General features: G+C 36.1%; 4 protein-coding genes across 5 annotated transcripts in view; 1 reads left to right on the forward strand and 3 right to left on the reverse strand.

Annotated features, from left to right (window-relative positions):
- The window catches only part of LOC129802704 (dystonin), a 150,580-nt gene extending 146,802 nt beyond the window's left edge, over window positions 1–3,778 (reverse strand). The window contains exon 1 of one of the 2 annotated variants that reach the window (XM_055848729.1): window positions 3,593–3,778. In XM_055848729.1, the coding sequence (XP_055704704.1) occupies window positions 3,593–3,689 (97 nt within the window). In that variant the 5' untranslated portion in view covers window positions 3,690–3,778. The remainder of the gene's footprint in view (window positions 1–3,592) is intronic. The other variant, XM_055848726.1, reaches the window with a different exon arrangement.
- Window positions 3,779–6,092: 2,314 nt separating this feature from the next.
- LOC129802710 (uncharacterized) lies at window positions 6,093–15,937 on the forward strand. Its single transcript, XM_055848744.1, has 4 exons — window positions 6,093–6,531; window positions 6,637–6,752; window positions 10,140–10,715; window positions 14,727–15,937. Exons 1-4 carry the CDS (start codon window positions 6,513–6,515, stop codon window positions 15,333–15,335), a joined length of 1,320 nt encoding a protein of 439 aa, XP_055704719.1. The 5' UTR covers window positions 6,093–6,512; the 3' UTR covers window positions 15,336–15,937.
- Window positions 15,938–16,163: 226 nt separating this feature from the next.
- Window positions 16,164–17,052, reverse strand: LOC129802715 (cyclin-dependent kinase 2-associated protein 1). Its single transcript, XM_055848750.1, has 2 exons — window positions 16,874–17,052; window positions 16,164–16,808 (listed from the first exon to the last, which is right to left on the reverse strand). Exons 1-2 carry the CDS (start codon window positions 17,029–17,031, stop codon window positions 16,403–16,405), a joined length of 564 nt encoding a protein of 187 aa, XP_055704725.1. The 5' UTR covers window positions 17,032–17,052; the 3' UTR covers window positions 16,164–16,402.
- Window positions 17,053–19,284: 2,232 nt separating this feature from the next.
- Window positions 19,285–24,642, reverse strand: LOC129802717 (probable ATP-dependent RNA helicase DDX27). The gene is made up of 4 exons (XM_055848752.1): window positions 24,458–24,642; window positions 23,577–24,386; window positions 19,498–20,495; window positions 19,285–19,432 (listed from the first exon to the last, which is right to left on the reverse strand). Exons 1-4 carry the CDS (start codon window positions 24,584–24,586, stop codon window positions 19,378–19,380), a joined length of 1,992 nt encoding a protein of 663 aa, XP_055704727.1. The 5' UTR covers window positions 24,587–24,642; the 3' UTR covers window positions 19,285–19,377.
- Window positions 24,643–25,736: the final 1,094 nt, after the last annotated feature.

Consider the following 25,736-nt stretch of genomic DNA (forward strand, 5'->3'; position numbering starts at 1 on the left):
ACTCATGCAATCTTGGATGATAACCAGTTTACAACCGTTTTGGAACGATTCATTGATTACCACAAAAGTTGCTCAAAATATAATCGAATTAGCTTTCTAGGATACAAAAACATCAAATTGTTCGTGCATTAACAAGATCAAAATTTATCTGGTATTTAAAGACTTTTTAAATTAATCTAAGACTTGTTCTAAATCAGATCGAACTTTTGATTTTGAAATTCGTATACGTAAAAGGAAGGGATATGGTGCTATTTCTATGAAAAATGAATGTGCTTTTCAGCAGATCACTATTCTGAAATGCTTCTGCATTATCGACTTTTCGTTGTGTTGGTTCCTGTCTCGACTACTTTTCCCAGTCCTCGCCATGTTCTAAAACCACAAAACTGTCGAAAAGTGAAAAATGAAAAGGGAAAATCTTTGTCATGAACATTCCTTTTAGTACATGACTCTTCTGATCTGGTTATACAGGCTTCTACATAATAGACTTTGCTTTGTATTGCATCTTGTCACGACTGTTTTCTCCAGTCCTCGTCATGTTCCAAAACCACCAAATAGTCGGGACAGGAACCAAGACAAAAGAAGTCGATTACGCAGAAGCACTTGAGCCGCAGACATGTACTAAAAAATGTTCCAGCCAATGATTTTTTTTTTCATTTTTTTTCTTTTTCGTATGATGCTATCCAATTAAAAATGAACATGTTTCTTTTGCACTTCTGTTCTCAAATTCTTCTAAATAATGGACTTTTCGTGATTAGTGATAGAAGACTCCGTAACTGACCCCAGTGGGAAGTCACGATCCTGAGGCTAAATAACAAAGGATCTGGTTGTTCTAGAGAGTTGGACGAGGCACTAACAACTCCTCCCCGTAAAAGCAAAATTGTTACGAAAACTCGCAAGGAGCCTCCGATAGGACGGACTTTTCGACAGCGACCTATGCTATGTTTCTGGAGCGAACTGACGGAGAGTTGCCAAGGCTGGAGGAGGTCAGTGCGAGAAGTCTGGTTCCCTAAAGGTACGTTGCAACCACCTAGTAATTAAGTATTTGAAAGCACTTCTACTTCACACTCTTAGATCTACCATGGCCATTACAATCTAGATTGACAAGATTTACATTTAACCTATAATTAGGGAGGGCAACGCATATCACCATAGTTTGTAGTATTACAGTCTGTCTCGGATCTTGGCTTCATTCGCAATCAGTCTCCATTTTGGCCTGTCCTCAGCCAGCCTTATCCATTTTCCAATACTTCATTTTCTCTATCTTTAGCGTATTTTTCTGCAGGTTTTCACAGTGAACAGTAAATAACGGTTAAGAACAGTGCGTCCAGTAATGCGATTTGATGCTTAGAAATTAAGTGTTGAATTTGCGATACATACAGTCTCGAGAATATTTAGGAAGGATGAAGTGATTTGCTTAAACTGAAACTCTAAATCGATTTGCATAAAACTCATATTTCTCTGAAGTCTTGAAATTTTCAACTCGGTTGTATCGGTCCTAAATCGGTTAAGTACCCGTAAATGATCTAATATTTCTTGAAGATATTTTTTTTTAATCTTTTTTATTTGTCTAAAAGTTTCTCACAGGACTGGGGATCAAACAATTCAATTTATTCAATCTTTAGGAACAGACAGTTCAGAAAGAGTGTACTATATGGTGAGCCATTCAGGCTGTTTTTATGTAATAAAATGGGGAAGAAAAGATAAATAGAGTAAATCAGAATATTAATTATATCTCGATTTGAGAAGACTCCTGATAGTGTCTCCAGAAGCGCTGGACAGAAATAACTTGATATTGCTCCATGTAAATTCTGGGACGTGGTCACGGAGATTATTGATCACTATTGGAGCAAGATAGATTAGTGACCTTGTGAATGCTGCAGTTGAGGGCTTAGGAACTTCGAGCATTTCACTTCTCCGCGTGGAGCGGGTGTTCTGCCTAAAACGAAGTGAGTTGCTTCCTGTATCCTTTAAATAAAGACTAGCGACTCTCAACACATATAAGTGAGGTAGTGGCAAAAATTCCCATTGGGCAAAAAGAGGAGTAGTGTGCTCCCTCCACCCAGAAAATGACAAAAAAGAGTGAGACAAAATGACAGAATTCAGAAATGACAAAAAAGACAAACTGCAAAAGATATCGTCTTCCGATCTTCGATGACACCCCCCTATTAGTCAATATTATCTATGACAATTGCTTCCTTTCCCATTCTATCTTTTCGTCCTTCTTCCCCGTAAAACCCATATTTTTTTAAAGGTTTAATTAGTAAATGATTTTCTTATTTCTGGATATGTTTTAAGAAGTGTCTTAACGAATATTTCATCGATTTCATCCATAAATTAGTTCTTCTATCGGTTTTATCAATGTCAAATATTAAAAACTTCTAAAATTATTTCACAACTATACGATTAAAGGCTCTTTAAAAAAAATGGTTTTTTTTAACCAAAATTGCGCACTTCTTAGCCAGTTTTGAATTTTGGAATGATTTTATCGTTTTTGAAAAAAAAGGAAGTTTGTTTTTATCAGCTTGTACTATTATCCAAGATTCACGCAAGGCATTACTTTGTCATACACTGAGAAAAAAAGCGGGTGCGATTAACCTTTTTCCTCATAACTTTAACACTTTTTAGGTGTAAAAATATATCAACATTTTTTAATGTTAATTTTACACTTTTTTTTAAGGGTAAAATTAACATGAAAAAAGGTAACTTTAACCCATAAAACACCTAAAAAGGTTAATATTTACACCGTTTTCGGATCAATACTGCAGGGTAAAATTAACATTTCCGGAATGTTATTTTAACTTTTTCGAATTTCTCTCAGTGTACATGCTGTAAAGCATAAAAGGTCCGACTTCCTTGATTGGGTAAGGCATATTATTTCTGGTCCTATATCCCTTTCCTCAAAGGGATATTAGGACCACAACGACTAGAAGTTGGTCATTAATTAACAAGAAAACTACCTCCCACTCTCACCTACCTCATCAATAAAATAAATGAACAATGAATGGTAAAAAATTAAATTTAGTGTTACTGAGCAAATTCTTTCATTTATTGCTCACACGCCCCCGCTTCATGAAGTAAATAAAAATCACTTTTCCATTGGCAGATGACTCACAAACAAGTCCTCAAAAGGATAAACCACCTTCAATTTATTTACCTATCACTTCTTATAACGAATGAAAGAAGAAATGTTGCATTAGTTATTGCAAAGAGTTGCATTTAAGAAACAAAAACAAAATGTGATTTCTAGGACATTAAATTTAATATGCTCTCAGTAGAGTTTCATTAATCAAATGATCTTTTGTCATTCATTATTTATTCATTTAATTTCTATCAATTATCTAAAAGAATTTCAACTCTGTTTGATATTTTGCTGAGCACCTGTCTGCCTGATATGTAGCAAGCAACCCCTTCAAAAAGAAATTAAAACAGAAACCGCGCAAATGCTCAGGTGTCAATAGCATTGCAAAGAAAAAGGGAAGTAACACACGCAGAGAATATCTTTTAAAGGTCAGTGAATGCGTATATCTCTCTGACAAAATACACAACTTTGAAAGAATTTCACACAAACACGAGAAAATAATAATTAACTGACCTGCAATTTTAAGAACGGCACGATCAGCTGCATCGAGCTGAAGAATGCTGATCGGTTTGTCTCTCACCCACTCGCACAGCGCATCCTTCTCCATCATCTTCGCACCAAATTGAGATTAATCACTGTACTCCAATGCGTCCCAGACTCACACCGTCTCTGTGCTTCTTTTATCAAATCACTCAGCGACTCATCTGCAATTTAAACATCACATTTATCAACTGATGTGCAAATTCTTTACTCAGGCAAATTCTCCTTGCTTTCTTTCACGCGCTACTTTTAATACACTCTGTGTATATATAATCTTTATGAGTTGCCATCATTTGTGTTTAATAGGGAAGCAATGGAGGAAAATGTTAATATTGGGAAATTTCAGTAGAAGGCACATTATTGTGGAACTGTTAATCCACAACTGATCATGGAGAATTAGGGTGGAATGAGCACTTTTGGTCATTTGATGTTTAAGCAAATTTTGTAATTCTTAATGCATTAAACGCGTTAAATTTTTTTTCCAGAATTTAAAGGGAATTTGCATTTTACTGCTCGAACTCTACAGAAAGAGCAGTATTATAATCTTTCGATTTTGAGTTATATATATTTTTCGAGGGCCATATTTTAGCACAATTTTGTAAATCTAATATTTCGAGTTTTTTTTGGTGTCACGCTGTTTGTCCGTCTGTCCGTCCGACACAGACCGATCACCAGTTTTGGAGACTAAAAGATTAGAGATAGCGACATAGGATCTTCGGGGACCCCCCCCCCCCATAAGTCGACTCAAGCATCGTTAACGTATCCCTCATTTTCCCCCACCCCTCCCCTTCTCCTTCAAAACTCTCCTTTTTGGATTGTTCGAAAATGTTTCGTGCGATTTTTTTTTCATTTTTGGATATGTTTTAGAGATTATCCATTATCCAGGCGAACATTTCGTCCTCGTACGAAAATACCGTTGAAGCATTCCTAATAGCGTTTTTTTTTTCAAAGTCAGAGGTTAAAAAAGACACTAGAGACTAGAGGGCGTATTTCTCATCGGAATGGAATCATGTTTGCGATCGTTGGAAAGGTCTTGGAATTTCCGATAAAACTGAACCGGTTCCAATCGGTGCAATCGGTACCTAATTTTTTATCCGAAATTCAATTACATTACCCCTGACCGATTTATAAATCGGTTCTAAACCGAGAATAAACCTGTTATGAGCCGATAAGTAGTTTTCGTAAGAAAATCAATTCTATTACTCTTAAAACTATTTTGGGGGATCTTTTAAGTAATTTATGAATCGGTTTATATCGGTTGAGAACCGGTAAACGGTAAATGATGTTAAGATACTTTTGAGGTATAGAAGAGACCGGGGAGGTTTGGGACAGGGGTAGTGTGGGACAAGGCGATTTTTTATGAAATAAAAGATTAAACATTTTTATTTCGATTACAAATATTTTTATTCTAGTATTTTAAATTAATTAATGTGCTCCAATGATGCAAATTATGCGAGAAAAAATGCGTCCCAAACATCCCCTTTTGCGTCCCATACTGCCCCAAATCGGGGAGGTTTGGGACAAAGCGTCAAGTTAAATGTTTTATCTTCTCCAAGAAAACTCAGTTTGTTTTCCAAGTTCTATCGAGTACTTTTTATAAAGTCAATACCCATAAGTATCCTATAGACCGCATGAAATTGTAATACATTATCGTGATTTTTTGGAATACTGTCTCAAAGTCAAAACATGAAAAAGTGTCCCAAACCTCCCCGGTCTCCCCTATCATCTAGGACGATAAACGAGCTGAGGATTCACACACTGAGAGAAATCCGAAAAAGTTAAAATTACATTCCGGAAATGTTAATTTTACCCTGGAGTATTGATCCGAAATCGGTGTAAATATTATACTTTTTGGGTGTATAAGGGGTTAAAGTTACACTTTTTCAAGTTAATTTTACACTTAAAAAGGTGTAAAATTAACATTAAAAAATGTTGATATATTTTTACACCTAAAAAGTGTTAAAATTATGAAGAAAAAAAAGTTAATCGCACCCCCGTTTTTTCTCAGTGTATGATTTCGTCCTGTAGGCAATATCTCAATTTTTTTTGTTAATAATTTTAGTAATTTCCAGTTCCCCTATGAAATTTAAAATAATAGAAAGGGTGGCAATTGTATCTATAAATTCAGCAGAATTAATATTGTAATAAATAGCAATTTCCATAGGTTAAAATTAAAATTCCACAAGAAATATTTAAAAAGTGATTTACCGCATCCAAAAATAAATAAATTTACCCTAGGAAAAATAAACAATTAGACCATTTCACTTTGATACTGAGCAATCCCCAGAGCCTCCAGAGCAATAGAGAAACGAGAATCATAAATGAAAGTCCGTTTGGTAGACTAACAATAATAAACATTCCAATCAAAATCTGTGAGGAGCAGCACATTTAAGAAGAAAAAAAAATACACCAAGGAAAAGAAAGAAAGAAAGAGAGAAATACATTATAAAGCAAGTAGTATAAAAACGGTAAAATATTTAGAAAGTTCTTATCTTAATAAAATTTCGCACCAATGCAAATAAAGTAGCGGCAACCTAATGCGATCACCATGTTTGAGGTGTCTCTATCAGTGAAAATTATCACAATTTCCTCATCTCCAGCCTCTCTCTCTTTTGCTACTATAACACCCAGACTCCGCATATAAAAGGCAACAGAAATTGAATTAAAAAAAAAAACAGATCATCGACTCTTTTGTGCGACCAACAATCATGGACACGAACGACCCACCGTTCGAGGTTATCAGCTGTATTCTCAAGAGCCTGCCTTGCAATTTGACGAGGGAGAAATTTTTAACACAATTTGCCTGCAAGCTGACTTGAACAGTGAATTTTTTTGTCTCTTCAATGCACTTTTGCCTGGGATTTTTCTAATGTGAAAATTTGTGCTGGTGAAAATGGTTCTGGAAATTCCTGGTGAGGATCACAGTCATTGGAAGAATATTTTAGTGAGCTTTTGATGCATTTTAAGTGATCCTGTTTGTTTTTTTTCCTCATGGCGTTTTTAAATAAAACAAAAAGATCGTGCATCACGATCAATGCCCGGTCTCTCAACAAAATCAGTGAACTCTCCAACAGAAAGCCTTCAAGATTCCGAAGATGATTTTGACAGGATCTCAAATACCTCATTTAACCAGGTAAGTTAGAGGGAGGTGGGGCTAGGCTACTTTGAGCCGTATACGATTTTTCTGAATATTTCCAAACGCTCTTTAACGTAATTTAATTTTGATAGGCAAAACAATTGTGAATCTAAGTAAAATAATTGTCAGGCTCAACATCCTTTAAAAAAATATGAGAAAAAATTGTATATCAATGAAAAAATAGCCCCACCTCCCTCTAAGGGTACTATTTATCTGCCTTGGAAATGATCAAGCATCTTCTTCGAAAACAAAACAAAGCACGATCCAGGACAATAAAAATGAACTTTCTAATTTTCAACACAGAGTATTTTAAGTCACGCCCTGTAAAGAATTATTGCCAAATACAGTTCAAATTTTAGCATTTTGAATGTGTAATAACCTCAGAGTAATACTACGGAGAGGACATTCGAATAAAAAATCTGTGCCAGTTTTCATATAAAATAATTTTCCTGAAATTGAATAAAATGTATGTAACCGACTCTTGTTTTTCGAACGATACACGCACTTTTATAACGAATTCAATCAATTTACGCTTTTTTAATTGACGGTCCGTTATCAAAAAGATGTCCACCAAAAAAAAAACCTGGGAAGATATTCTCTTTCCTTTGTGGAAGAACATCTTTTATAGCGGTCCACGGTGGTTGAACATCTAAAAAGAAAGGTCAAGATGTACTAAGAAACCCTCAGATTCGAGCTTTATACTGATCATATAAATTTATTTTTTCACTCCCTAGATCTGTACTTCATCCCTAAACACTAACCACTCCTGTACTTGGCCAAAAAAGTCATCTTGACCTTAAAAACTGTTCACCAAATTTAGTTTACACTCTGGAGAACAATTAAAAAACTTGATTACTTTTCAATTTTTTAAGTTGCTTTACTTTCTCCATAAAAAAAGGTTCTAGCGTGTCCTCTCCGTAAGTTTAACTCTATGGTAATAACGCAATGCTCAAATAAGTTCATTAGAACCCCATAACCATAACCATTATTTCAATTTTAAGTGAAATCAGAAAGGGCACTCCCAGTAAAAAATAGACCACGCCCCAGTAGTAAGACTTGTAAATTGAATAGGAGTTTTCGAAATCTTCTGTATCTTCTAATAATATACCACAAGAACAACAGATAAAAATTAAGAATTTTGTAACAGGATTGGCAGACAATGTAAAAAGTGGGCGTGACATCACTGTCTTCTTTTTCCTCCCACTTCCCCTTTTATTACTTAGCGGGCGGATTTTATAATCGTTCTAAAGTCTGCTTATTAGAAATTAAAAACTTTGCAACAGGTTTGAGAAGACAATGTAAAAAGTGGGCGGGGACTATGAGTGGGCGTTCTCCGAATTCTCCCTTTTAGCACTCAGCAGGAGGTTTTATAAACGTTCTGAAGTCTACTTATTAGAAATTGAGAACTTTTTAACTGGGCTAATAGGATAATGTTAAAAGTGGGCGGAGACTAAGGGTGGGCGTAATATTACCATTTTTTCCGTCCAATCTTTCACTTTCTTCTACTTCGCAGAAGGATTTTACAAGCGTGGAAGTTTATTTATCCATTATTTACGATTTTATTACATAATCCAGTTTATTCACTACTCTATTCAATTTTATTATTTATTATTCTATCTATGACCAAAATATGCATTAGACTAATGATAAAAAGATCCCATTTCAACCATCTAACAAGTCAAAACGAACAAATTGAAAGCTTTGATGTTTAAAATACTTCTCTTTTCACACGATAAAAAAAATAATGAATTTTTATATTTTATTACTTTTCGTGAAGCCCTGCTCACACAGAGTGGGTCCCCTTACTCCAAAGGTGGATAAAAAATTGGCATGGTAAAATAATTTTCCCTTCGCTACTTGGATAATGATTATCTACTTTTATCTGCGAGATTTATTTATTTATTCGAGTCGAGAGCCTCGTGATGGAAGGATTAGTCAATCCCCAGGGATTGTCCAGGAGCACTGATTTAGCTCTAAAAAAAATAGCTCTAAATACGCGTGGAGGTTCCTTCCTTGCTCCTATCTGCGAGATGATGATATGATAACTGAAACAGACCTATAGGGGACAGATATAACTAGTCTTCCGTAAAAGTCAGTTTTTCCACTAGTAAATGGATATTAGTTAGGTGAACAACTAGGGGAAGGCTATCAGAAGGCTTCGCACACTCTAGCTTCGAACGATTTAAACTTTTCCCATATTCCTTCAATAAATCTGACCTTATTTTTTCAGGAAATGTATGACGTAAGACTGGTTTTGAAAATATATTGTCATCAAACATTAGATAAACTTTGTCATTATTTTAACAAATTATACGGGAAGAAAAAGCTTGATTTTCTGGCTAAATGTACCCCAGTCTCCTCTAGTTTTCTTTTCAATAAGTCCTATAGAGGACGTGATTTATTTTTTTAAGATCGCGGTATGTATAGCCTCGCCCACAATTATATTTGTAGACGTGACAATAACAGTTTTACGTTAAGGGCGTTACCTAAAATACTTTTCAGTAAGAATTTATCCATTAGGTGAAATACTACTATTTGCAAAATACAGAGAGTTCCGGCTTAAAGCTGTCTACACATATGAGCATTTTTTAAAAAAATTCTTTAAAAAATTTTTTAAAAAATAAGAATGAGTCGGTTTTTTTTACAAAATTGCTTACATACTAGGCAAATTTCTGTAAAAAATCCATTTTTTTACAAAAATTTTCACTAGTGTAGAGCCGATTCTTTTTAAAAACCTTTTTAGGGTTATTTTTTAAAGAATTTTTTTAAAAAATGCTCATAGTGTGTAGACAGCCTAAGGGAAAACGGACTGAAAGAATTTGATATTAATTGCCTACTATTGGGAGCTAATTTATAAAATTATTTTCGAAGTGTTCCCAAATGTAGGGAAAAGCACTCTACCTTCGGGCGACTCAACCTTCGCACAATTAATTTTTTCCTCTAATTTTGCTTATGGATATTACCCATAGCTCTTTTCTGAAAATTTGAGGTGTTGGACTAGCTATTAAAATATAATATTACAATGGGCCAAATTCATTTATAACACATTGAAAAAATGATTTGTCCGAAGCATAAATCGTCCGAAGATAGCGCGCTTTCCACTATGCAATTTCACGCGGCAAATTTTAAATGCACTTCTTATTGTTGGTGCCGAAAGTAGGCTGAATAATTGGCACCAAAAATTTCTTGCATACATCACGGCGCTTCTGTTACTTATTCAAAAGATATCTCCTGCTGATATGCAATTTTACTGAGTCACTGGAGTGAATTCGCGGGTTATTTTTCGGTCCCGAGAAATTCTTTCAAAGCGGAACTCCTTGTATAAAACAAGAAAGAAGTGGTTCACTAAAGGGATACTCAAATAAATTTCACTAATCCTTTCAGGCTTTAGCTGAGCCAACATCAGCAATTCTTGAGGTATGCAAACGCAAATTCATTTCCCCATATGTCAACCTACTTGGAGCTGCTGGTCTTCGACCTCGAAATACCGATTCCCGGGATTGCCTAACATTCTTGGGACATGTGCAGAGCTGTATTATCCTAATCCTCCTGATCGCAAGCTACACTCTCCAATACCTCTGTGGCTTTCGACGCGATCGTGGTTTCAGTGCCTTTGCCGAAAGCACCTCAAATTGGAGTCATGTACGAAAGTTTCAACACTTAACTGAGATCACCTTCATCTACGCCATCCCAAGCTGCCTACACTTGTTTGGCTACCTGGCTGCTTTGACTGTGTTCCGCATCGTGGCCAATGAACAACTCCAGAGTCTCATTGAACGCGTCTTCATCGTCAACAACCACTTTCCGCGACGCCTGGTGGCTCAGTGCTGGATGTACAAATTATTTGCTCTCATATGGCTCCTGGGTACCATGAGTTTCGTGATTTTGATCACAGACAAGCAGACAGCCACCAGTGAGTGGTTTACCAAACTCTCCGGAACCAGCCAGCTAACTCTTACGGTGATTCTTTTTTCCACATAGCATTACTCGTATATCATACAACTATACATGACTCTTTTACTAAATCCCCCTCCATCCAGTAAACGGAAGAGATGATGGTGTATTAGCCTAAATTGAATTTAATTCACAAGTTTTCGAAATATTTACACGCATCATTTGTGACTGAATTTTCACGATAAAAAATACCTTTTAGCGATAGTTTTTTTTTCTGATCGAATTTGTGGAAGGTTCTGGCTAAGATTTCATCAGCTCCAAAACACTCCCTGACTTATCAAAAATATTTATTGACTATCGCGATTTTATCAATTGACGTTCCCGGAACAATTTTTTGGTGATAGCGTTGTGGAATATTAGGTGTGATTCCTTCATAATCACACCTATTGTGCTACTCCGATTTTCTAAAAGTGCTCTGATCGAGCTGAAATTCACAAGGTATATGTTTTTAACATCCCTGATGCCGAAAATGGTAGTCCGCTATTTTCGGGTCCGGCCGGCCGTTCGGCCGTCCGTAGTATGCAATATCTCCGGTTTGGAAAGAGATATCTTCATAATTTTTTTTTAAAACATATATAGTTGCGCGTACGACGATTTCTATGCTATTAGTTTTTGAAAAACCGGTTCTAAACCGGTTTAAAACCGGTTTTTCTAGAGTTTCTCGAAATCGGTCTATGCAATTTGAACCATTTTATGTTCATGTTGTAGCGCTACTTGAGTAGACCAATTTAAAAAAAAATTGGAGATTGCTCCATGATTTCTCAAGATATTTCAAGTTGAAGATTGCAATTTTAACTCTTTCCGGACCACAACATATCCAGCGAACGAATTTCAGTAAAACTCACTTTATTGTAAGTCTTAGTGGTCAAATATGATACTTTTGTAGAGAAAGAATTTTCTCCGCTTCTGGGAAATTGGAAAACTCATGGGTACTCTCGTCCCCAAAAGAACGAAAAGGAGACAAACTTCAATTTTTTTAAAAGCCAATAATATCAATTTTGTGAATTATTTTTGCGTGTCAAATAACTCCTTTACAATGTTGATCATTGAAACAAGAAGAATTATTGACCAGTATCTTGTGGGATGTCGAGCAAGTGCTAAAAAGGACACCCAGCTCCTGCTTGTAAACAGATTCCTCATAATATTTTACACATAACACTTTAAAACACATTTCTTTCAACACGATGTTATTGCAGACCCATTAAGCTTTCTCAAGAGCCAAAAAAATACTTCATCGAGAATCATAATTCATTAAAATCAGGAAAAACATGAAAAACTTCCCCGAAAGCTTCTTCTTCTTCTATTTTATGTAAGGCTGTCGGACTCACTCGGGTCCATATAGCCACTTTTGTTCACTTACAGTAGACTCTCTCTCAATCGGGAATATGGGGCAAAATGTCATCCGGTTTAGCGATAGAATTGAGCGTCAAAGCCTTTGTAAATTCCACAAAAAGCGCTCAATTATAAAGAATCACGATAAAATAGGAAGAACTACAGCGAATTTGAGCGAATTAGCTTCATAATTAAACGTGAAAATTGTTAACAAATTTTGTCGCCCGATTGAAAAAGAGCCGATTGAGCGAAAGTCTACTGTACTTCAAATTTAAACTTTCCGTTATTCCATGTACTTCACTCGATTTCACTATTTTATTTATTTTTATATTTTTAATTTATTATCACTTTTTTTATATCACTTATTATTATTTATTATATTATTGTTATACGATCACAGTTTTTGAATTATTATATGCTCACTTTTATTTCTTTGATATATTTGTAGATCTCTTTATATGTTTTTTCGTTTGCTATTTTAAGAATATTTTTTATGCTCACTTTTTCATTATTAATGCACTTATAGTTTTCTCTTATCTCATTAAATTTTCTGCATTGGATCACTATGTGATTTATATCTTCCATGGTTTCGCACTTATCGAATAATTCTGTGTCCTCTTTTTTTATTAGTTTTAGAAACTTCTTGTCACAGCAATGTCCACTTCTAATCCTTTGGATTATTTTTATTTGATCACTTCTTAAATTTATATTTTTGAATCATAGTTTTTTTTCTAATATTCCCTGTCTGATTTCATGGTTGAATTTTCCTTTAGTTTCACAATTTTTTTTCCACAAATTTGTCCATTTTTTCCACATTAATTCTTTTCTTGTTCTGTCCTTCCCTGAAAGCAATCTCCTGCGCTGTCAAATGTCAAAATCATTGGCCATATTGGCAAAAATATCGCTTCCGCTTGGAATTTTCTTACAAGGTTGGTGTCAAAAAGCAAATGGCGGGCATTGTCGGGATAACCTTACATTTGACATCTAGATTTTTGGGGACGAGAGTACCCATAAAGTTTGAACAAGTTTTTTGAAAATTTAAGAAAAAAATGTTTTTCGAATTTATGTAATCTGTAATTGTTAGTTATCATACTTATTGACCCCGAGAGGTTTTTCCTTATTCTGGTCTAGAAATATCAAAAAAGTCACAATATCTGCAAGGAAGCAGAAAATCGAAAATTCACGATTTTTGACCAAGAATATCTTAGCTCAGGAGTTAATTGGGATCCTGCAAAAAAACATCCTAGATTTGGACATCCTTATAGTTTGTACTTATCCAGAAGAATCGGATTTTTATCGATTCTAGATAGTCTAAAAAAATTGTTGTTTCCATGGGTAGGGTGGAATAACCGGCTATCGCCATGTTTAGGAAAAAATTAAATTCATTTAATCATAACTTTTGAATCCTTGTTACAAGATAAGTCAAATTTGACACAAAGTTACTTAGATGTATTGGCTCTAGATACGTGAAAACAATAAACCTAGAACATAACGCTGGACTACTTAAAAAAAACTGATTTTTATTAATAATGCAAAAATAACCATTTCGTCGCCACTTTTTACCACTTTTCGCCAGTTTTGTAAAATTTGTAACCACTTCTCGCCACCCACTTGAAAAGAACCACACTCGGTTATTTTAGGCAATGCTATGAAAAGAATACATTCACCATTTCTCTTTCCTTGTGATCACTTTATTATTACTCTCTTTAAATGACTTTTCTTCAATTTTATTTGAGAAATCAAATTATGGGGCTTTTGCAGAAAGTAAACAATGCAGATTTGACAACTGAGAATGTACGAAGTGAAGTTAGCGTCGCCTATTGAAAAGATATGGCGACAGGTGGTAAAATCAATTCCAGAATATTACCACTTCTCGCCATGCCTCATTTTTATACAAAAATAATATAAAATGAAATATTAATTGACTAAATACAAGTTTTATGTATTCCACAAGTGCAATTAAATATTCAATAGACAAATTATTTACCCAAATAGGTATTTTTGGCCTGATGAAAATCTGACGACACTTAGTACATTTGGTAAGAGATGTTGGATTCGATGCACTTGCTTAAAATATTGCTCTAAAAAGTGATCAAAATCGTGAATCCGAAACGAATAATTATTATTTTTCGATTCTATGCGTAGAAGCAGAAACAATACAAAAAAAAATTGCGACTCATTTATTTCATAAATTGCGAAAAATAGCGATTTCAATGTAAGTGGCGAGAAGTGGGGCACTGGCGAGAACTGGTGATTCCACCCTACCCAGAGTCCCAAAGGAGACGAAAGTGTTAAAGATTTTCAGACATTTTTATGCATTTCTCATCCAATTTTTTTTCATTTTCAATTGAAATTTTTAACATATCAAGCCTGAAAGAGGCTCTAAATAGACGTAAAGTTTGAGGCCTCTATCTCTCATAGTTTCCGAGATAATCGACTTTAAAGATTTTCAGACACTTTTATGCATTTCTCATCCAATTTTCTTCATTAATAACGATAATATGCTTCATCTTCATACACTTTACATAAACGAAATTTGCATTATTTATGTATAAATATCATTCGGGTTTGCCACAATCCAATTTAGCAATGAAAGACTCACACCTCTATAAGCTGATCTAGGCTTATCACTGGCTTTTTTGTAGGTTTACTAAAAGGTTTCTTTTCTTTTTGGTTCATTTACAGAGACTTCTCCTGGTAACAATATTTGTTCAGGATTTTATTCAGAGCATTGTCTTGTCTTCGTATGCTGTTCAGTGTTTCCTGTTGAGGCACTTTCTCAGGCGGATTAAGGAGAAACTCCTGGAGAACACAATTGATCCTCTGGAGTGGATGAGAGAAATGACAGAGTTTCAGAAGTTACTGGAACATCTCAATCAAAGGATGTCAACTCCAGTGTCTCTCTTTGTCATCTTGAATTTTATATATTGTCTCTCGGGGACGTATCATATTGCCAGGCAGGAGGATTTTATTGAGAATCTCGAGGTTAACCTCCTGGAGATTTGCAATGCAGGCTTTTGGGTGTTGGGAACCCTTTTGCCACTGCACCAGGCAGCTTCTCTGACAACAAAATGCAAGGAGATTCAATCTTGTGGTCATGAGATTCGTATCCGTCCATTTTTGCATCACAACACCTCAACGGAGGATTTAAATTCCGTCCTGATTTATGCCTCATCGCTCAGGATGTCTGCTCAATTGCTCAAGATGCCCATAAAGGGTGGGCATCTGTTTGGGATTCTCATTCTGGGAGCTGTGATTCTTACAACATTCGGAATGTGCCTCCCTGTGGCGTAGAAAATCCCCTCCACAGCAGTTTTTTGACCTCCCGGATAGTTCCGGCATAACCTCAATCCCACAATCTCTCCCAAAGTCCCCTACTCTCCGGACCCAGGTTGGTCCTCACCTGAGGGGCTTTGTCTTGGGATGCCGTCATTAGAGTAAACACAGTAACTTGGCCACGGTTGCGCCATTTAAAGTGGAATTTTAAATGAGTTTTGCGTGGCTGACAATTAATTTCCGACCGCGACCCAGAAACAACCCAAAAATCTATTTCAGACCCATTTACACCCCCAAAAACTCTATGGACTTATTAAGGAACACTACATACCGTGGCTTAGACTGTTCCTCAACACAAAATCACACTGAATCAGTCATTTTTTGCAATTATTCCACCAGATAATACGTGTAATATGTAAATAACAAACTCACTCACACAACGCACTACCGATCGCCATGACAGTTCAACGGTGACTGAGGTAGTAGTGAGAAACACTGCAAGAGTTGCGCAATTGGAGGGTTTCTATCTCCAGATTTATGAATAAATTACAGGGTAAAAAAATGTGGAATTAATGTTTTTCTTGTTGAAAAAATAAAGAACAAAAAGTTTAAAGATCCAATTAGAAAAAGAGATGATAAAATCCCAAGAAACCCTGATAAATCCAATAAACAACTTCGTGTAAACAAATCGAGAGGAAGAAATCAAGGGAACTCACTTCGATGGAATCACCTTCCTTTCCTCTCTAGCACTCAACTGACCAATCCACGCCAATAATCACTCCCCTAGCCCCAGTTTGTCCAACAATACAAGCGATAGAAGCCTTTCTTATCAAAAGCCAGACACCATGTGATTTCACGGACTTTTTATTGTACATTTAACACGTTAGCCGTATCAAGAATAACTGCTCCAAATCGCAGATGGATGCCCCAAGATTGGAACAACAATTTGATAGAAAATCCATGGGACTTAATTAAATGATGTCTATCTGGCCACTGACCGCTCCAAAATGTGATTGGAGGGTGGGAATTTTTGGCGCCAAGACCTGACAAAATGGAAATTTCTGTGTTTCTTCAGCTCCTGCCTCTCAATTTCTTGCCGATCTCTCTGTCTCCAAGAGACACTCCCGGACTAGGATTCGTGCATGAACAATAACCCGTTTGAGGCGTTCGGCTGAAGAGCGACTTCCTGAGTATGACGGTCGAATATCTCTGCCCATTTCCTCAATCACCGCCAGCAATTGGGCATATTTCGACAAGCCGGACGTATTACTCGTCGCTGGGGGAATCTGTGATCCACTGGCTGAAGCCATTGCAGTCGAAATTGTTGCTGAAGATGTCCCTGCCATATGACCATGGCTCATCTGTGGTGGCTGGTAATGACTCTGAGGTGCAGACTGTGCAGGTCTCACCATCGGAATTGGCGTGACCGTGACATCAGAGAGCTTTGACTCCACACTATAGATGTCCATTGGTTCCATGACCAGAAAGCCCCTGAAAAAAGCAAAACAATTTCATCCATCCCTCTATCCCATTTACAATAAATTTTCAAGTTTTACCTTGAGAAGAATACTTTAGGAGTGGAAAAACTGTGAAATTTGTCCCGAAAAACTGCGGAAAATGAGGAAAATAAACCAAGAGAAGAAAAGGAAAACAAACCCAAATTGACAGTAAACACCCAGCTGACCTTTCCAGCACAGCTGAGCTGAACTTGCATGTCAGTTTAAATATTTTTTTATTATCCAGTACCAGTTTTATAGGGCTAAAACGCCCACTTTTGGCCACTCCCCCTTTGTGGTCAGGAACAGACATAAAATGGGTTAATCACTAAAAGTAGAATCATCCCTGTTACAATTGTGATAAAAAAAACAAATAGATACATTTATTTTTTCAGCAAAAAGTTCTTTAGAAACACAAAATAGAATATCCAAAGATTGTAGAATGCATATATTGATATAATAAACTACTGTCAATTTTCCAGAAAAGCGCGTAGAATTTTCCGGGTCATATATGACCTTATTGTCGGCAAGGGAAAAATTTATAAAAGTGTTTTCGTGCCAACAATGCAGTTGGGACAGTTGGGACATTGTTTTTCTTTGTGAAATCCAGGAGGAAAATATCTTGCTCCTGGACATTTCATCTTATATCTGATGAATTATAACATATTTTGCAATATTTTAGAGTATTTTGCAAGCGTCTTATAATGTGCAATTGTATTGTGTTTGAATAAATATGTGGATAAGTTTATTTTTGCCAAATACTACTCGAAATATTGTGACAGAGACTGTTCAAGGGATTACCAGGAAGATTCCTTGAACACCAGGAGTACAGTGTTCATCAAGACAATCCAGTTTTCCATGGTTTTGGCCAAATTAATAACTTCAAGCGAAAAAACTCTTAAAATCCCGTGATATAGATTTTGAAAATGGTATGTACACTTCTCTTGAGGACAATAGGGTCATATATGACCCGGAGTTTTTCCGAGTTTTCACGCAATGCAATTTTTTTTCCTCTCAGAACTATTATATTTGATCATACAGTATTAGGAAAAACTCAATTTTACATGAATTCACTTGTTGAATAAAAGTGTGACGCTAAAAAGTTAATGTGAAACTGATGAGAATGTAGACTTGTACTGTAGACTCTCACTCAATCGGCTCGTTTTCAATCGGGCGACAAATTTTGTTGACAATTTTCAGGTTTAATTATGAAGGTAATTCGCTCAAATTCGCTATAGTTCTTCCTATTTTATCGTGTTTCTTTATAATTGAGCGTTTTTTGTGGAATTCACAAAGGCTTTGACGCTCAATTCTATCGATAAAACGGATGACATTTTGCCACATACGCCCGATTGAGAGAGAGTCTACTGTAGCATGATTGTACCATACAGAGTTCAGTTGAAGATTACCAAGATTCTTTTTCACTTGATTGATGCCTTCACCGAGCAGGTTAATCGACTGACATATTTCTGAGGTATAGAGTCGAGTGGGAAACATTACGGAAGAAATTCTGATTCAAATCCAGGTGAAGTGTAACAATTCCCGTCTGTTACGTGATATTCCCTGCCATATATTCGATACCGATGTAGAGAACATCCATCCTCGAAACTTTGTATAGAATAAAATTGTGAAAATCAAGAGAGGTTCAGTATTTCCGTCCATTTCCTGTTACATTTGATCAGTTCTAATAATTTTACTTTCAAAGAAAAAAAATATTTTTAATGAGCCTCCTTCTCTTTGAAAAATTTTAGGTTATATTAGACCTAGCCTTAAAAATCTAAGACGTTGTTTAAGTATCAGAATCTTCTACATAATCTGCCTTCCTAGCGAGCACCAAATGCTAACCGATTTCAATTCAGCTGAAAATTATTTGCATTTTCAGCTGAATCCTGCTAACCCTAAACAAAAATTCGTTAGGCAGGTCCATTTCCATCCATATATTTGGTTAGCACTTTTTGTTCAGCGACTGCTGACCAGTTAGCATATTTTCGCTGATGGATTCAGCAAAAATATGTTGAACACGTACCTTTTTTCAGCTAACTGTGCTCGCTGGGTTATAAGAGATTTTGTAATAACGAATTTAGGTTATGCTTAGGTTAACGCTTAGCTTCCTTAGCACACTTATAATACAAAAAGCGCAAAAGCATTCTATAATAATGCTTTTCTTTCTTTTTCAAACGATTTGCATATGTCTGTCTCACTCATTTAAACTCTTCTTCTTTTGAACATCACAAAACAAATTCAATTTAGTTCAATTGAATTCTGAGATATGCATAATGAAAAACGTAAAAGAACATTTGAGAAAAAATGGGACACATGGGACATGAATTTTGATTTTGTGAAATTTTCCTGATCTAAAAGGTGTAACCTGATGCTTAACCAATTTTCATTTTTTACTTACCATTTTTACCAAAATACTTAGCAATCCGTTCCAGCCGAATTTGGCCTGATACCCGACAAATAAGGCAATATTTCCTTAATTTAGCGGAATTTATTTACGAATTCATAATTAAATTCTTTACTTTTATTACCATTTTTTTTGTTTGTCCAAATTTATCCACTATTTATCGGTTCTTCTTGCCTTTTTGCTTCATTTTCATAGCATGGCTTGCTTCGTGTCTGCAAAACAAAATTAAAATTAAACAATCATTCTTAGGAATTCACAGCCTATTCTTTTATCTTACCTGAATTTTCTCGAATTCTTCACGTTCGAGATGGCTTTCGTGAAGCTTCCTGTTCGTCGTTCATGCCTTCCTTTCTTATCCCCTGATCCTTTCTTCTTGAAAGATTTTTCTGATTTCTTCGTCTGATGCTTATTGACACCCATAATCTTCAGCGGGAATTCTCGCTTCATTGAAGCACTGCCCTCAAGCCTGTCCTTCGTCCTATTCAGCATATTTTCCGTCCTAGCAATGGCCTTCTTCTCCAACTCCTCTTTGTATATATTTTCAATATCTGGCTCTAAAGCTGTAATGCGATTCTTGTACTTGGTAATCACATTCGCCGGAATAATCCGTTGCTGCAGTTCCTTATTCCGATGCTTAGCAATATCCTTGAGAATCTTCCGTTCGGTTTCACCAACCAAAGAAATCGAGAATCCTCCGCGTCCAGCACGAGCCGTCCTTCCAACACGATGAATATAGTGTTCATAGGTCAATGGCATCACAAAGTTGATGACCGTGCGAATCCCAGAAATATCCAATCCACGCGCCGCCACATCCGTCGCCACGAGAATATCAATTTGCTCATCTTTAAAGTTCTTCAGCGCTTCCAGGCGCTGTGCTTGGGTCAAATTACCATGCAACTCTCCTACTTTCTTATTCATCAAACCCAGGAGGATTCTCAAGCGATGTGCCTGCTTTTTCGTCTGCACAAATACGATCACATGATCGTGGAAAGTACGACAAATAAGTGCTGCTAGAATTGGTTCTCGATCTTTCTCACTTTCACCACGAATCCGAATAAATTGCTGCTGAAGATTCTCAGCTACGGCCTGATTGCTATCCACAAAGACCTTTACAGGCTTTGTGAGGGACACTGTAGCGAGATCCTTTACTTTTTCAGTCATTGTGGCTGAAAAGAGCATCGTTTGACGCGTTCGTGAACAATGATCGATAATCTCTTTCATTTGATCCGTGAAATAAGTATCCAACATACGATCAGCTTCGTCCAGGATGAGGATCTACAAATGCGATTTGGTTTCAGTATTTCCTTACTTCCCTTTTGTACTTCGTGGAGAATTTCGTAAAGAAATATCTATCAGATCTTTGCCTGTTTTCTCACTCATTTTGCCTCCTAAGGAGAGCATCAGAGCGCAAGGATAAGATGATCTCATCATGATTGGCTAATGTTCTTTATTAAATTCGTGAATTCACTTGTTACAGGTATATTTTAATCCCAATAATTATAAATTCTTCAATTGAATTTAATTATACTTAAGTCCGAAGAGAGTAAAATAAATAATCCGTAAATGTTCAATCGTGCTAGAGGTCAAACGATAAGAGATATCGACTTCCAGTCTTCGGCGACCCCTACATAATGTCAATATTATTTCGATCATTCTATCTTTTTTTTCTTCAAAACCTTTTCCTCCCAACAAAAAAAAATGTTTTACGGGTGCTTCCAAAAGCGGTTCCAGCGATCTCGTTTATTTTTGATACGTTTTGACATTTTTCATTCAAACATTTCGTCCTCCTAAAAATCCTAAAATCGTCCAAATTTTTAAACCTTGGAGACAAAATTTTGACATAATCATTACGAATCACATGATTTTTGAGGCAATGGTCAGGCTATTAGTCCGTTTTCTTTCCATCTGTGCATCTGGCTATTAGCAAAAAAAACTACGAATACGAACTGTTTCCAAATTCTGTGAAAACTAATTTGTATTTTTTAGTAGTTCATAAATGGAGACATGTTAATTTTTTGTATTTACGACATGTAGGGCTATTTGAAAGCATCCAAACCAAAGCCAAATAGTTTACGTATTTTAGTTTTAAAATTTAATTTCTAATTTTAAAAAGTTTCTCAACCCAGCGAGCACTAAATGCTAACCGATTTCAATTCCGCTGAAAGCATATGTATTATCACCTGAATTCTGCTAACCTTAAAACGAGACTCGCAAAACAGTGCCATTTCCATAAACTTGGTTAGCACTTTTTGTTCGAGAACTGCTGACCAGTCAGCATATTCTTGCTAACCGATTCAGAAAAAATATGCTAAAAACGCTGCCTTTTTTAGCTAATTGTGCTCGCTCGGAAATGTGTTTTTGAAGGAATTTTCAAACTATAATTTAATAAAAATTTTGAAAAGATGTTTGTAATATGATTGCCTGTGCCAATTATTATTGTTGAACCATTTTCAAATACGCTTTACAATTTTGTTTTTAACTTTATGAAAAGCATGTTTTCCAAAAATATGAAGTGACGATGAGAAATCTCTCTGGGAATATCATGATTAAAATAATGGGTATTAATTTATCTTCGTCTTAATAGGAAGGATGGGGCTACATTGAGCTTGGCCTACATTGAAAACTATAATATTAGCATTTTCGTAAAGGAAGCTAGACTTTAACGCAACGTGGTTTAGATATAAAAACAATTGTGGATCTAGGTTAAATTTTATCTAGGTTCAGCTCCCAGTGTTTTCAATGTTGTTGCACTTGGCCATCGTGAGGCTGTATTTAAATTAAATCCAGTTAATAATTATTTATTTTTTATTTTTATGGACATGCCGGTGTTGCTCGCATGAAATATAAACTTAAGTGAAAACCTCTTGAATTCAATTAATTTGAAAACCATTTGCAAACCCGGCTTTCATATAACTCTAAAATTTTATTTCTGAACCAAAATTAAAAATTGATAATTGATATCGAAATCGAAATGGCAGGCAAATTATTTATAAACTAACGTACTCGTTTTCACATTTTTTTTTACAAAAAATTTGTATGGAATTCAGAAACTCTGTTTATATCATTTTAAAAACTAAAGTTCGCATATTTGAGTCACTTTTACTAAACAGTGCTACAAATCGCCGAACGGTTAGAGAGTGCAACTTGGGTCTAGATAGAAGGATTACTCCGATAAGTTTACCTTCGGTTAATAAACATAATCTTCATTTTTCTCTCTATTATTACTTCTTGACTTGGTTAAAAATGCAAGGCGCATCCTTTAAATAAAGCAATCGGATGGATGAGCAACTTGGCTGCCAGGGTTTCTCCAGAAACTTGAGTTCCTTCTAACGATCTATTTGCTGTTGCTACGGCGATCTGGCAAGAGGGCAAGACCTAGCTCTCAATGCTAATCTTCTCTACGATACCCCTTCCGAAGCAGTAACTTACAGACTACAGTAGACATTCGCTCAATAGGCTATTTTTCAATCGGGCGCAAAATTTGTTGACAATTTTCACTGATTTTAAACAAAAATTTGTTCAAATTTGCTGTAGTTCCCCTTGTTTTATCGTGATTCTTTATAATTGAGAGCTTTTTGTGGAATTCACAAGGATTTTGATGTCCAAATCTCTCGATAATTTGGATGACATTTTGCCCCATATGCCCGATTGAGAGAGAGTCTACTGTAACACCAGGAACGCTCTTAGGAGAAATCTACGCCGCTCTGAGTAACATCTATGATGTCAATTCAAATACCAACGAGGTTTAATCGTTGGCGTGAAGCTAGTGCTAACAGATTTTTTATGTTTCAGAGGTTTCCCTGGGGCCGACACATCGTCCATACACAAACGTGCTTTTAAATAAATCCTCATAAGGATTTTTCAAGATCAAAGTTTAAAAACGTTCCAGAGAGCGTATTTTTTGACCGACTGGAGCAAATTTAAGTTCATTGGAAAGGTCTTGGAATCCCAAATAAATCTTAACCGGTTATAACCTATATTTTTTACATTTTTTTGCAAATTTGGGAAGATATATGAAGTCTTTGTAAAGCAATAAAAAAAATAGCAAAATGGAATAGGACTAAAAAGAAATGTCGAAATTACCACTGTGATTGTTTTTTTTTCTCTGTAAGTTAGAGTGCTAAACAATTTTATTAAAGTGATTAAAGTAATATAATATTTTGAATTTTCATTTAGGCTTCATAGGGGAGTCGAGCTTTTCGCAATCTTCGCCATCAAAATGTTTCATTTAAGTAAAATGTCGTACAAGTGTTAAAAGATTTTAAAATAAACATTTTCAGGGTAAAAATAAGTTTTCTTCACGAATTTTTAAAGGATTTAGGATCAGCATAAAAATATCAAGTAAAAAAAACTTACCTCAACGTGAGATAGGGAAAAGCTGGGAGTATTCTTGAGATGATCAATTAATCTGCCCGGAGTAGCGATGACAATGTCAGGTCTCTGTCGCAGCTCAGACTCTTGTGTCTTGAGCTCGAATCCTCCAATGGCCAGACAGGTTTCGATTTTTGTATGCTGAGCCAAATCTCTGGTCACAGTAAATACTTGAGCACCCAACTCCCGGGTTGGCACCAGGACCAGAACTCGAGTAACCATCTGGTTGGAAGGTCTATGGAGGAGTCTCTCGAGTGTAGGCAGCATATAAGCTGCCGTCTTACCTGTGCCAGTGCCAGCACATCCACAGATATCCCTTCCCATTAGAGCAATTGGAATTGTGGCTGCTTGAATGGGAGTTGGATGAATGAATCCCAGCTGCCTGATGGCTTTCATTAGTGGTCCTGAGAGATTCATCTCATGAAAGTATGATGCTTCATCCCCCGTCGGCAGTACAGCATCCTCCATTTCCAGCTTCTCTCCAGTCTCCATGTCCTCCACCAGTGTTTCTTCTTCCTTCACTGCAATCCTCTTTTTTCCTTTCTTTTCCTTCAGCCTGAAGTCATCGTGCACCAGATCATCATCCGACAGATCCACTTCATCCTCTTCCTTAACATTTCCCTCACTTTTGAGCTTCTCAATAGCATCATCTGCATGTGTTTTCTTTCTTCTCTTCAGCTGTTGCATCAATTCATCCCATGAATCTTTGTTATAGTCCGCCGTGGAGATTGCAAACTGGAAATCAGAGCTAAAATCTCCTACTTTGCGGTTCTTGTGCTTAGAAGGTTGCGGTAACTGGAAGGAGAGAATCAGAAGTAAACGTGTTAGAAAGCCCCATGAGATTGATGTTCATGTGCAACCATTACCTCAATTTCCTTCTCTGAATCTGAGGAATCATTGTCATTTTCCGCTGAATCTACATAAAGGAATCTTTTAAGGTCACTTTTATCAGATTTAAGGAGATCACTTGAATTTGAAGCAGATTTTAAAGCCATTTTACTGAATAGAATTAGAACTCAATGCACCCAAAACAAAAAACATAACCTCACTAACTAATCCACGTGAGGGTTGGCATGATAGTACTACAAAGCTATCACGCTAGCATTCAGTGCTGGCATGATAAACGATCGCGATGAGCGAGGAATTTAAATTTTTCTGCAAAGTAACCCGGTGTGAAAATGGTCTTTTATTGCGCAATATTAAGGAAAATCAAATAAAATCTAAGTAGAAAAGTTTGCAAACAATTGAACGCAGAGCAGTGCATACTTATAAATGTGAATTTGTCTTTTATCGATGTAAATTTGAGAAGTTTTTAAGGGTCAGAAACGCGTTTTTATTATTTGTAAGTTCGTGTTTTTCGTTTCTAAAGAACCTAAGATTTTCTAAAATTAAGAAAATATTTTTGTTAATGAGTGCTACAATGGTGGGCAGGGTAGGCAGACAAGCAACAACTTGTAAATGCAGGATATTGGTAAGTCATATTTTTTTCTCAAAAGAATGGGGTGTTGTACCCGGTATATGGCACCTAGGGGGTGTAAGTGTAAACCTTTTTGGAGAAAAACTGCAAGAAATACTGAAAAACTGAATCTTGGCACTACAATTTCTTGAGAACCCTCCAGTAAGAATACTGAGAAGAGGTTCCCGTGAAGGAAACAAGAAACAAAGTCATGTAATCGAGTTAATCACAGTGGTTCCAGTTCCTGGATCTCCGTTAAAAGAACTGGACTTCTTTACGAGCTTAAGAGCTAAAACTTATACCCTAGACACATTTACGAATTATGCCGAGAGACGACTTAGTGGAAAATTATGGAAAAGCAGCTTAATCATTATTTCGAATATAGTTACGCTAAGCCGTCTCTCGGCTAATCCTCAGGTCTGTCGAGGCCCTTAGCCATAAGGCTTAAACTTCTCTAGATTGTTATCCCTTTCCGGACCGCAGCATCTGCTGCAAGCCAATTTCACCATTTTTTAATCAAAAATATCTAAGCTCAGGAATTAATTGAGCTCCTACAAAAAATATTTTACATTTAGACATCCTTATCAGGGGAGTGACATTAGCTCTGAAAAGCGCGACCAGTTTTAGTGTAAAATTTTCCCTGTTTTCGTGCACATTTCACTAGATATCTTCGAAACTACGTAGGTTGC

The sequence above is a fragment of the Phlebotomus papatasi genome, chromosome 2, assembly GCF_024763615.1.
Source record: "Phlebotomus papatasi isolate M1 chromosome 2, Ppap_2.1, whole genome shotgun sequence".
Classification (NCBI taxonomy): domain Eukaryota; kingdom Metazoa; phylum Arthropoda; class Insecta; order Diptera; family Psychodidae; genus Phlebotomus; species Phlebotomus papatasi.

Bases quoted from the DNA above. Each gene is read 5' to 3' on its own strand.
- LOC129802710 (XM_055848744.1), top strand. The intron at 6,753-10,139 runs GTAAGTTAGAGG...TAATCCTTTCAG, and splicing joins CAAATACCTCATTTAACCAG to GCTTTAGCTGAGCCAACATC. The intron at 10,716-14,726 runs GTGATTCTTTTT...GTTCATTTACAG, and splicing joins CCAGCCAGCTAACTCTTACG to AGACTTCTCCTGGTAACAAT.
- LOC129802715 (XM_055848750.1), bottom strand. From the start codon at position 17,031: ATGCAAGTTCAGCTCAGCTGTGCTGGAAAGGTCAGCTGGGTGTTTACT. The intron at 16,809-16,873 runs GTAAAACTTGAA...TGCTTTTTTCAG, and splicing joins CCTAAAGTATTCTTCTCAAG to GGGCTTTCTGGTCATGGAAC.
- LOC129802717 (XM_055848752.1), bottom strand. From the start codon at position 24,586: ATGGCTTTAAAATCTGCTTCAAATTCAAGTGATCTCCTTAAATCTGAT. The intron at 20,496-23,576 runs GTAAGTTTTTTT...TCGCATTTGTAG, and splicing joins TTTCCCTATCTCACGTTGAG to ATCCTCATCCTGGACGAAGC. The intron at 19,433-19,497 runs GTAAGATAAAAG...TTTGTTTTGCAG, and splicing joins AAGAATTCGAGAAAATTCAG to ACACGAAGCAAGCCATGCTA.